General features: G+C 39.0%; 1 protein-coding gene across 1 annotated transcript in view; it reads right to left on the reverse strand.

Moving 5' to 3' along the window:
- Positions 1–2,851: 2,851 nt before the first annotated feature.
- Positions 2,852–12,684, reverse strand: part of GTF2E1 (general transcription factor IIE subunit 1) — a 35,141-nt gene continuing 25,308 nt past the window's right edge. The window contains exons 3-5 of the mRNA XM_065876616.1: positions 12,137–12,338; positions 8,865–9,106; positions 2,852–4,581 (exon numbers count right to left, since the gene is read on the reverse strand). Coding sequence (XP_065732688.1) covers positions 4,157–4,581; positions 8,865–9,106; positions 12,137–12,338 — 869 coding nt within the window. The 3' untranslated portion in view covers positions 2,852–4,156. The remainder of the gene's footprint in view (positions 4,582–8,864; positions 9,107–12,136; positions 12,339–12,684) is intronic.

Consider the following 12,684-nt stretch of genomic DNA (forward strand, 5'->3'; position numbering starts at 1 on the left):
TAAATATGTCCTGCCGCTCCCTTCTGGCCTGCAGAGTTTCTGCTGAAAGATCAGCTGTTAACCTCATGGGGATTCCCTTATGCGTTATTTGTTGTCTTTCCCTTGATGCTTTTAATATTTGTTCTTTTTATTTAATTTTTAATAGTTTGATTACTATGTGTCTTGGCGTGTTTTTCCTTGGACTTATCCTCTATGGGACTGTCTGTGCTTCCTGGACTTGATTAACTATTTCCTTTCCCATATTAGGGAAGTTTTCTACTATAATCTCTTCAAATATTTTCTCAGTCCCTTTCTTTTTCTCTTCTTCTTCTGGGACCCCTATAATTCGAATGTTGATGCATTTAATGTTGTCCCAGAGGTCTCTGAGACTGTCCTCAGTTCTTTTCATTCTTTTTTCTTTATTCTGCTGTGCAGTAGTTATTTCCACTATTTTATCTTCCACGTCACTTATCCATTCTTCTGCCTCAGTTATTCTGCTATTGATTCGTTCTAGAGAATTTTAAATTTCATTTATTGTGCTGTTCATCACTGTTTGCTCTTTAGTTCTCCTAGGTCCTTGTTAAACATTTCTTGTATGTTTTCTATTCTATTTCCAAGATTTTGGATCATCTTTACTATCATTATTCTGAATTCTTTTTCAGGTAGACTGCCTATTACCTCTTCATTTGTTAGGTCTGGTGGGTGTTTGCCTTGCTCTTTCATCTGCTGTGTGTTTCTCTGTTTCCTCGTTTTGCTTAACTTACTGTGTTTGGGGTCGCCTTTTCGCAGTCTTGCAGGTTTGTAGTTTCCATTGTTTCTGGTGTCTGTCCCCAGTGGCTAAGTTTGGTTCAGTGGGTTGTGTAGGCTTCCTGGTGGAGGGGACTAGTGCCTGTGTTCTGGTGGATGAGGCTGGATTTTGTCTTTCTGGTGGGTAGGTCCACGTCTGGTGGTGTATTTTGGGGTGTCTGTGGCCTTAGTATGATTTTAGGTAACCTCTCTGCTAATGGATGGGGTTGTGTTCCTTCCTTGCTAGTTGTTTCACATAGGGTGTCCAGCACTGTAGCTTGCTGGTCGTTGAGTGGAGGTGGGTCTTGGCGTTGAGATGAGGTCTCTGAGAGATTATTGCCATTTGATATTAGTGGAGCTGGGAGGTCTCTTGTGCACCAGTGTCCTGAACTTGGCTCTCCCACCTCAGTGGCACAGCCCTGATGCCTGGCTGGAGCACCAAGAGCCTGTCCTCCACAAAGCTCAAAATAAAAGGGAGAAAAAAATGAAAGAAAGAAAAAAGAAGATAAAATAAAATAGTTATTTAAAAAAATTAAGAAAAACATTTTTTAATTAAAAAAAAATGGACGGACAGAACCCTAGGACAAATGGTAAAAGCAAAGCTATACAGACAAAATCACACACAGAAGCATACACATACACACTCACAAAAAGAGAAAAAGGGAAAAATATATATATATATATCGTTGCTCCCAAAGCCTCCTCAACTTGGGATGATTCGTTGTCTATTCATGTTTTCCACAGATGCAGGGTACATCAATTTGATTGTGGAGGTTTAATCCACTGCTCCTGAGCTGCTGGGAGAAATTTCCCTTTCTCTTCTTTGTTCGCTCAGCTCCTGGGGTTCAGCTTTGGATTTGGACCCGCCTCTGCAGGTAGGTCACCTGAGGGCATCTGTTCTTTGCTCAGACAGGATGGGGTTAAAGGAGCAGCTGATTCGGGGGCTCTGGCTCAGTCAGGCCGGGGGGTGGGGGTGGGAGGGAGGGTTTCGGATGTGGGGCAAGCCTGCAGTGGCAGAGGCCAGCGTGACATTGCACCAGCCTGAGGCGCGCCGTGTGTCCTCCCGGGGAAGTTGTCCCTGGATCACGGGACCCTGGCAGTGGCGGGCTGCGCAGGCTCCCAGGAGGGGAGGTGTAGATAGTGACGTGTGCTTGCACACAGGCTTCTTGGTAGCTACAGCAGCAGCCTTAGCGTCCCATGCCCATCTCTGGGGTTTGCACTGATAGCCGTGGCTCACGCCCATCTCTGGAGTTCCTTTAAGTGGCACTCTTAATTCCCACTCCTCATGCACCAGGAAACAAAAAGGCAAGAAAAAGTCTCATCTCTTCGGCAGGTCCAGACTTTTTCCCAGACTCCCTCCCAGCTAGCTGTGGTGCACTAGCCCCCTTCAGGCTGTGTTCACGCCGCCAACCCCAGTCCTCTCCCTGGGATCTGACTGAAGCCCAAGCCTCAGCTCCCAGCCCCCGCCTGCTCCGGCAGGGGCGCAGACAAGCCTCTCAGGCTGGTGACTGCTAGTCGGCACCGATCCTCTGTGCGGGAATCTCTCCACTTTGCCCTCTGCACCCCTGTGGCTGTGCTCTCCTCCATGGCTCTGAAGCTCCCCCCTCCACCACCTGTAGTCTCCGCCCATGAAGGGGTTTCCTAGTGTGTGGAAACCTTTCCTCCTTCACAGCTCCCTCCCACTGGTGCAGGTTCTGTCCCTATTCTTTGTCTCTGTTTTCTCTTTTTTCTTTTACCCTTCCCAGGTACATGGGGAGTTTCTTGCCTTTCAGGAGGTCTGAGGTCTTCCGCCAGCATTTAGTAGGTGTTCTGTAGGAGTTGTTCCACATGTAGATGTATTTCTGATGTATTTGTGGGGAGGAAGGTGATCTCCACGTCTTACTCTTCCGCCATCTTGAAGCTCCTCCCATAAAGTCATTCTTGAGGCAACTTATTGCCAGAAAAAGTTTAGACTACATAAAATTGCATCTATTATTTGAAACATGACCAATAAGAGAACATATTCTGAAACACTTTTATTTTAAATGGGAAGAGTATTCATTTTAATTATGTAAAGATGTTACAGAGCTAGATTAACAAATTTCAGTCAGTATAAAATAGATTTATTGTCAATATTCAGTCATAATACAACCCAGGTAAATGAACCATTACTTTATACAAGGCTCAGATGTTTAAAACCTATCTCAACTTTACACATGTACTATAAAATGATAAATACTTAAAATAACAATGCAAGGGGAAATATTATAAAAAATACAATTGTTGTAGACCTTTGTATTAAAGTTCTGCCTTAAGGAATAATACCATACTACATATCAGAACCAAAAATAAAGTATTTTCCTTGAGGTTACAATGCTCAATGATATACTGGATGCACTCTAAAATACCATTCCTGACAAGAATCAAAAGAGACAAGGTCATCAATAATGTTGAGAGAAAAAAAAAAAGAGAGAGGAGTAATCAATTGTTATATGCTGATTTCTGCTGGAATGGCCTCTTTAAACAATTTATAGCACTGTGGAAGAACTGGAAAAGAAGGGGAGCAGTCTCAGCTTTATATAAAGGATTTCCAAATCAGCACAAACTCAGACGATGTTAAAGGGTACTGTTCCCAATGCTCTCCACTCTTCAACCCCTTACATGGACTCCTTATCCTAAGTCTGTGTTTTTTCTCTAATTTCTTCCTAAGGGCTTACCAAACACACTTTCTGTTTTCTATTATCTAACATACAAACCAAAAGGCATTATGCACAATAATATCTGTCAGTCAAGTCAGTTCTAAAGACACCAATTTTGGTTTAGATATTAATCATGAGATTTACGCATAACCATCCTTCTTCCACACACACTCCCATCTCCCCTTACATATTGACTCCATCCTAAACTGTGAAGCAATATGAAGCTTTAAGATTTTTCTGTTTCCTTCATCAATGATTTGCCTGTTGCCAAGCTGCTTGGTTGGCAGCAATATCAGGAGTTTTTTGGAATGCTTGGTTGGAATAAATAAAAAGGATGTGATCAATGAATTACTGTAACCTATCAAAGTGGGCTTCTACAGGCAGACATGAAGAATTTACCTTTAGACTTCTCTCACTCATTTCAGAAGGGAGAAAAATGTGTCTTAAAAGGGAAAGAAAAAAGGTGAGATAAGGAAATACAGCAAAATATTAATACTGTAGTAATAGGAAAGGGCATGCTTATAGCCAACCTACCACATGGAGAAGTTTCTGGCATAAAAATCAAACTTTCTCTCTCTCCCATTACTCTTTGCACAAGATTAACCGTTGATTTACATCAAGAGAGGCAGAAGGCCACTGAACACTTTTCTTCAAAGGTAGGGAATTTCTTTTTGAAATGCACATTAGAGAAAGGAGGAAAAGGTAGGGAAAGCTCACTCAAAGAGGTCCTCAAACATGCGTTGTCCCATTGCTATGTACGCTTCCTTTTCATCTGTTGTCATTTGGGCCACCAGCTCTGGCTTCTGGCTCACTTCGCTGTAGGAGAACGGACGGCCAGCCACCATGACAATGGGGTCATCTGCTACTTCCTCAAATTCATCATCTTCCTCATCCTCTTCCCCATGATGTGCAGCCACAGCTGTAGCACAGGGTGGAGAGTCATCGTCTGACTCACTGGTCTCACTCTCAGAGTCACTGCCATTGGCAGTGGTCACAGGAGCAGCCGCCCCCACTGAGCCTGCTGTGGCAGAGGGGGTCTTCTTCTCATGAATGAGCAGTGCTCGCATGACCTCCTCATTATCATCTGGCCCTGCACGGCCTTCCTCACGCTCCTGAAACGAGTCTATATCTAAGCCACCTGGAAGGAAAAAAACCAGAAAGTCAATACCCTTAAACGTAAAAGGCATTCCTTTATAAGTAACAAAATACATAATATTTTAATATATTATATTTAAATATAGGATAATATTATAAAATAACACAGACTTCACTGGTTCCATTTTTTGAGCTACTGTCCACAAGATATTCAAAATGTTTCTCACAAACTGGAACTTAAGTAGCATAATGGTTAAGTACAGTTGACCCTTGAACAACGTGGGTTTGAACTGTGCAGGTCCATGTATACATGGATTTTTTTTTTTTTCCAATAGTAAATACTACAGTACTACATGATCCATGGTTGGTTGAATCCATGGAGGTGGAGAAACCATGAATTTAAGTTATACTCAGATTAATCCCTGCACTGTTGAAGGGTCAACTGTACGTGGGTTTTAAGAAATATATGGCTTGGATCTGAATCCTGGTTCTTCCACATGCAAGCTGTAACACTTTAGGCAAGTTATTTAGTCTCTAAACTTTGGTACCTTTTTCTGTAAGATGGGATAATAAAAGCATTTGTCTTCTAGGGCTCTGTATAAGAAAATGAAATAATGTCTATGAAGGACCAATTTTGTAGCTGGCATAATAGGACATCAAAATATGGCTCATCTTGCTCAGAGTAAAAGCCAAAGGCCTTACAATGGCATATAAAGTCCTACATCATCTGAACTCCTCCTGCCCACCTACTTATCCCTTCATCATTCTGCTCCTGTCACAGTGGCCTCCGTGGTATTCCCTGTACACACCACACACACAAACTCCTACCTCAGGGCCTTTGCACTGACAGTTTCCTTTGCCTGGGATATTTTTCCTCTAGGTATCCATACCCCCTTGCATCTTTCATGTCTTCACTCAGATTTCACCTTCTTTCAATTCATCCCTACCTCTATATTCCCAATGCTCTATTTTCTTCCCCATAGCATTTATTTTCTAACATAATAATTTATGTCTATTGTCTTTGTCACCTACTTTCCACAGCTGTAGGTTCTCCACAACAGATATTTACCTTTTTTATTCAGTGATATATCCCATGCATCCAGAATAGTGCCTATTGCTTGTTAGGCACTGAATAAATATTTGATGAATGAGTAAATAAATGGCAGTTTTATTTTCCTGAAGCAAATTAAGTGTACTTTGAACTGTTTATCTAGGAATCTAGTATCAGAAATGAAACTTCTCCCACCACACACCTCCTATCATTTTGTGTACATATTACAGATGAAGAATTTAAGAAAAACATTTATATTCTGAAAATAATACAAAATATAATTGCCATTTAAATACATAAAAGAATTTAAAATGTTGATTGAAACCTGACTCCTTGATTCAAATCCTGACTCTTAACACTTTTAGCTGTATGATTTTGGCCAAGTTACTTCATCTTTTTCTGCTTCAATTTTCTCAAGTACAAAAAGGGGGAAAAACAGTATCTACCTCACTGGATTATTGTGGGTATTAAGTGAATATTTGTGAAGGCCTGGCACTTAGATTAGTGTTACTTATTATCAAGAGAAGACCCAGAAATGACCAATTCTGGCCATGGATGAAGTGAAAGCATCTTCTCATTAACATATTAGAATGAATTAGTTGTAACCCTGGACATTTTAGAAAGTATAGAACTCCTGAGATAAGATATTGGGCACATAAGAGAGAGAAAGGGAAACAGGAATTGAGAATTTAAAAGTTTAGATCAGAGAAAACAGGCTTTTGATAATATGGATGTAAAAGTGAGGGTTAAAATCAAACTTAACCATTTTAAAATAGTGCCAAAGGCTGAACCTCCTCCTTAGAGCGCTTATTACCAATGCAGTATTTCAAAAGGAAAAAAAGACAAGGAATGTATGCAAGTCTCTAAGACTTATACACTTCTAAAGGAATTTTCCAAATACCTTAATATTACCAACATAGCATTTTGAATAATGCTTAAAGTAAATATAAAATTAGAGGAAAAGCAATTTAGTTTTGTAAATTAAATGAAGTCATATCTGAAAGATTTCTGACAAGGTTCTTGAGAGATTTAGCCAAAAAAGGAATTATTCTGTTACAGATGAAGACAGAAAACAAAAAATAAGGATAAATGAACAAATCTCTAGATGGTAAGGTAGAAACACTAGTTCTAGGAGCAGTCTTATTTAATAGAGTTACAAATTACGAAGATGTATCCTGGGAAACTGTCAAGTTCACCGATGATGCTAAGCAATTCTGGGTTCTTAAGGGCCAAACTGATAGCAAAAAAATACAGGAAGAGCTGAAGGTTGTATAAGTGGGCAGAAAAGTCATAGATCTATTTCAATATTGGCAAGTGTTAAGAAACTCTGCCTATAGAAAAATAATCTAAAATATACTAAAAAACCTTATCCAAGTTATCAAATAAAGGGCAGGAGAGGGTCTGAAAAAAATCTCTGCACATAATTCTAAAGTCATTGGTCTTAATATGCTTCCAGAAGCAAAGCAATAAACTGTCATGTAAAAACTAGAAGGATATTTGAGATAAAACTCAAATAATTAATGATAAATTCATGCATAAATAACATGTATTGCTCTGGTCACTAGGTCTCAAGTAAACAGTATATTACAACTGGAGATGGTCCAGAAAAAGATAATTAAAATAAGACAAAAACTGTAGGTGGCGATGGCTTGGGGGAAGAGAATCCTTTGTAAGGAAAGTAGAATCAAAAGGAATTAGAACTTTCAGTAGAGTAATAAGGACATGATTGAAGTCTACAAAATTCTGAAAGATGCTAAAATAACTTGAACTCTGAGGGAAATTAAGTGTAGGACAAATAAGACTCACTTCACACATTCACTGGATAGAGCCTATTCAACTATATAAAACCTAACGAAGACAAATTTAGACATAAAAGCATATCCTATTTTATACATAGAAGGAAATATTCACAAAAGGGAACAGGGTAGACTAGATGACTTATTGAAAGCCCTTATGATTCAAGTTGTACCATTCTAGGAATTATAAACATTGACTGTTAAATATATGAGCCTAACTGTATACAATACTTGCTAAGAATAGTTTTATTTCATTCAATTTTGTTCCTAAGTTCACAGAAAAAAAGGCTTGGTTGCTTCAAGAACAGGCAAGAAGCCAAGCTGGGGAAAACGAACCTATTAAATAGTTGACAGCCTAACTACTATGTAATCTAAACCAATATGCACCAAAATAACTAAACCTCATAGCCAAGGTAATCAGTGGGAAGGAGGGAGAGTAAAGTATGATTGCCAAGGAAAACTTTTTTCTGGTTGGAATTAAAACACCAAAGAGAATCACACTAGAGAATCACACATCTGCTTTTACCATGACTACCCAACTCCACACTACTTTTACAATTCTTAGCATACACAGTAAAGAAATGCTAATTAGGAAAGGAAAAGAGTTTAGAAAAAAAAGTCAAAAAACAAGTGGTTTTTAATTACTGATGATTCTTTAGTATTAAAGAAACAGACTCAAGTGATATGTTAGTAATGATACATAACCTAGGAATAGGGACGGGTAGGTTCTAATGCTGATGAAATCTAACCAGAGGGACAGACTCCCTCTTTCACCTCTGTTTCCCAGTTTCTGAGCAATACTTATCCAGTTTTAGTCTCCCATTTTCTACCTAGTCCTAAACCATCATCACCCAAAGTCTCTGAATCCAGTAATTTGAGACTAACATTTAAAAAGTAAAATCGTGCAGTTCTCAAGCTTCTGATTATTATATAATTCTTAACCCTTCAGGGCTCACAGAGATTTCCAAAATCTTCTAGTATAAAGTTTTGCCAATCTTCTTGGATGGTGAGAATCCTTGTCTTTACTCATTTGGTATCTTTTTATATATTTCAAGTAGCGCATCTCCTTGGCATTTATGAGGAGACAACATAACTAGTATATAGTTATGGCTCCTAATTCAAAGAAACAAAAATGCATGCAAGTCAGGGCAACAGAAGATTAAAGAAGAAATAAATTTGGCCACTTTGAACACAAGAGTACTTTTTCAAGAAATTAACATAAAAAAATGACAATTTCTTAAATCTAAAATGGAAATTTAAAAAGCAGTCTGTTTTTTCAACTAAGTTGAAGTTTAATACAAGTATACTGGTTGGTTTTAATGCTTATTGCTCAATTTACTTCCTGCTATAATGCAATTGTTTTACAAAACAGACACAGTGGGTTTCCAATAAAATTAAGAATTGCCCAGGTGATTTCCTAGGTCAAGTTCATTTTCTACCATACCCAAGACATATTCATCTTACTTCTTCTACTCTTACCTTCCTTCATCTCTTCAGAACTATATGCTCCTTGGACAGTGCTCTCTCTTAACCAAATAGGTCTCTCTTTGGCAGATTTCCCTTCCAGTGAGGCTCGATGAAGATCTTCTTGGTCATCCATATTAATGACAACATTCTGAGTGTATAAGTCCTCATAAGAGGGACCCTTGGTGGCCCATGCTTCCCGGTGGTGCCCACCTGCTAGGCCAGCAGCTGCAGCAGCAGTTGCTGCACGGTCCTTGCTATATAACAAGATTAGAGGAGGAAGGGAAGAAGAAAACTTGAAGTCTTGGTGCTAGAAAAGAAGGGCAGCTGGGGAAGTCGTTACTGAAGAATTACATATAAATTCTATCTAGCAATCATGCACACATGCTTTCATAATTCTGGAAAATCCGCTCTTATACCACAGGGTGAAAGTTACATTGGTTAGAACAACCCATCATATTTATATTTAAGTTTCTCAAACACTGAATCCTCTGGTGTATATAAATGCATTAGGTGTATATAAATGATTGAGGTTGTACAGATTAAGATGTTTAAATAAGTCTACTTAGAGAGAGGGGAGGATGAAATAGTGACATAATCCACTTAAAGACACTAGTCTGGTAAAAATCTCTCCCAGTAACATTTTTGATGAGTATTTTGTTTAAAAACAAAACAAAAACCCCAAACAAAACAAAACACATGTTATATTTTAAAAAGCATGCTCTCAGCTCAACCCAGAAGAATTCAAAGTAGTTCTGTGGGCTTTTCCTTTCTTTTGTGTGCTGAGAAGCTAGAATAGTATTCTACAAAGCCAGACTTAAACTCAGAATTAATATTCTGCGACTCACCAAATAAGGCAAATCTTTATGCAGAGATCAGCTTCTTTTCAAGTTGTATCTGTCCATCTCTGCACCTATGCTGACTCTCCAAATCCAGGCCCAACCATTATTTCTACCCCACAGCAACCATGATCTGTTTCTGAGTCTATTTTTTTTTGCCTCTTACTTCTACTATCCATGATCTTCTTAGTCTGTTCCAGGTTGGATCATTCCTTATCTTTCTCTAGTCACTTAACGTTTCCTCATCTCTATGAGTTTTCAGCCTTTCTGCTGCTCCCCGTTTTATCTGAGCATTTCACTTTCAATGTGCTCCACATTCTTTTGAATATACCTGATTTTCTGTGTGTCTAAGCTCACACCTTGTCTTTTTTTGCCTGCTACTGATGCTTTTCTGCATCAAGTTCTAGGTATGACTGTCCCTCCCTTTCTGTTTAGACAGCTCTTTTATTGCACAAACTATCTTCCTATTTCATGAACTACCTGCTTATTTAGTACCTGTTCTGTATCTTTCTCCATACCTTTTGCTGTGTTCCTTTCTGTGTCTGCTTCTCTTGGTCCTATGTTTCTCCTTTACTTCTCTGCCATTTTTCCTAAATCTTTTCCATGAATCCTGGATTGTCTCCTGTGTAGTGGGCTGTCTCATTCTGAGCCTAAGCAATACTTCTTCATTTATCTTTAAGTTCTGTATCAGTTCTCTCTCTCAGAAGCCATTCACTGTTTTTCCTTCTCTTTGGTCCTACTTCATATCTGCTTACTCCATTGCTCCTCATTTCTTCCTGGACCCACTCACATCTACTTGAGTTTTGTCTCATGTTTAGTTGAGATTTCTCTGACGTATCCATGTATCTGACTGGCCCATTACATCTCTCCCTGAGAATACTGTGTTTCTGACCAACCTCTGGAGGTAATCGTGGGTTCATCCCATCCCTCCCTCCTGTTCTGCCTCTGGATATCTACAGACCCACTGCCACTTTTTCTATCAAAAAAATGCACCCTCTCTAGTTGTACAAACCATGCTGATCTGGTCACTTAATCCATGCCTTGTAACTACTGCCTTTAGCTGTACCAGGGCTGCTTTGTAAATCACTCTTTCTTATAGCTTTTTCATCAGTTACTTCCTGGCCCACTCTGAGTCTAGGCCTACGAGGCCACCTCTCTGTACCCAATCTATCTATTTGTCTTACTATATTTTAAAGTCTTATGTTACAGCTTTTTTCCATCTTAAAACAGGACACAAGGAAGGGATGGTCCAATTTTCTGTGCTTGAACATTTTCATCTAAATGTGATACCTAGAAAGACATGACCACCTTAGGCTAGCTCCCCTGGTGGTGCCAAGAGGAAAACCAACAGGCCAAGTTCGGCAGAGTAAGTATGGAACAAATCTAGATCCTTGAAGATGTAAATGAGCTGTGGAATTAATTCTGAATTGTGCTACCTAAGGACTTCTGGTCATGCTAGAAAGTTTTTCTTACTGTTGAAGCTACTTCTAGTTGGTTTTCTGTTATCACAGATAAAGGTATCCTAACTGACACAGATGCTAGAAAATTCACAATAACTTGTACAGATACAAAACCTTCTGTATAACTGGATTGTTTTTAACCACCAAAAAGCAGCTCAGTTTGCTCAGGACTGCCCAGAACTGGCTTTTCTGCAGCATCAGTACCAGAGGGCACAAAATACTAAGAGTGCTCCCAAAATCTATACAGTTACAACTTGGACTATTGTGTTCTATGGAAGGGAGTAGACGGGTATAAACTCTAAAAGCCCTCAGCTTGAAACTGGGAAGAAGAAAGAAAAAGGGAAGAATAGGAGAGTACTCCCTGACCTCAATTCTCAGTTATACTTTTCAAAGAAGAAAAACCACTTTTTATGGCATGGCAAAATTAAGGCTGCCTCTGCAATTCAAAAATTAGGGTACACTGACAAAAATAGGGAGCCACAGTAAGAAGTATTAACCCATAGGTAACACCCACTTTACTTCGCTTTCAAGAAAGTTGCACTGAAAACTAAGGAAGGCAAGAAATGTGTGGTTAAAAACTTCAAAAACAAACATACAAAAAAAGTGAAAGCTGTATTCCTTAAAGAACTTCAGGCTTCAGAACTTGACTAGGAAAATTCAGATATCCCCAAAAGGTACAACCAATTTAGGACTAACTAACAATTGGCTGAGTTGCAGTAGGCCCAAGCAGATTGAGTACTTAAAAGTCAAACCTGACTATTTAAAGATTTTTGCCTAGGGCTCATACTCTTCTGCATTCAGTACAAACAAATTTCATCACAGGCACAAGTTAATATGACATGTGTGGCAGAGCTTAGAATCCACATAATCTTATAGTTTTTAGTCTCCTGGTAAATTACTTACCCAATCCTGCTCTCCAAAGTACAGGTAGTTAAAACAAGGGCAAGCTTAAAAGTGTTCTTGGTAAGAGCACAGGGCCTACACTCACCTCTGTTTCAGGGCTGGTATTTCTGTGGGTTCTGGCTCAAGTATTTCATAGGCCAAGTTCACATCCTCTGTCTCTCGAAGCAAAGCATAAATGGGCTCAATTTGTTCATTAAACCTTGCCAAAAGTGTGCGTGCATCTTTTTTGGGCATTGCTGATTCATCTTCTTCTACCTCTGTATGGCAAAAAGTACAGCGGAAAGTTCCTATAGAGAAAACAAAAGTCTCAGGTCAGGGAAGAGAAATTCTCAAGACTAGCCTTTAGCAGTTTATATCTCCACTCTTCCTCCAACATTTTATTATTAAAACTTTCAAAAACATGGAAAAGATTAAAGGAGTTTACAGTGAACATCCACGTGCCCACCACTGAGATTCTACAATTAACATTTTTCTATATTTGATTTATCACATATCTATCCATCTATCATTTTTTGAAGCATTTCAAAGTAATTTCACCCCTCACTGCAGCACAGCAAACAGATTTTAATCACAACATTTCTAACATACATATACTTACTTTAACTTAAAATAAAATTCTTTACAGCTTACCAC

This window comes from Phocoena phocoena, chromosome 4 (genome assembly GCF_963924675.1).
Source record: "Phocoena phocoena chromosome 4, mPhoPho1.1, whole genome shotgun sequence".
In the NCBI taxonomy this organism is placed as follows: Eukaryota; Metazoa; Chordata; class Mammalia; order Artiodactyla; family Phocoenidae; genus Phocoena; species Phocoena phocoena.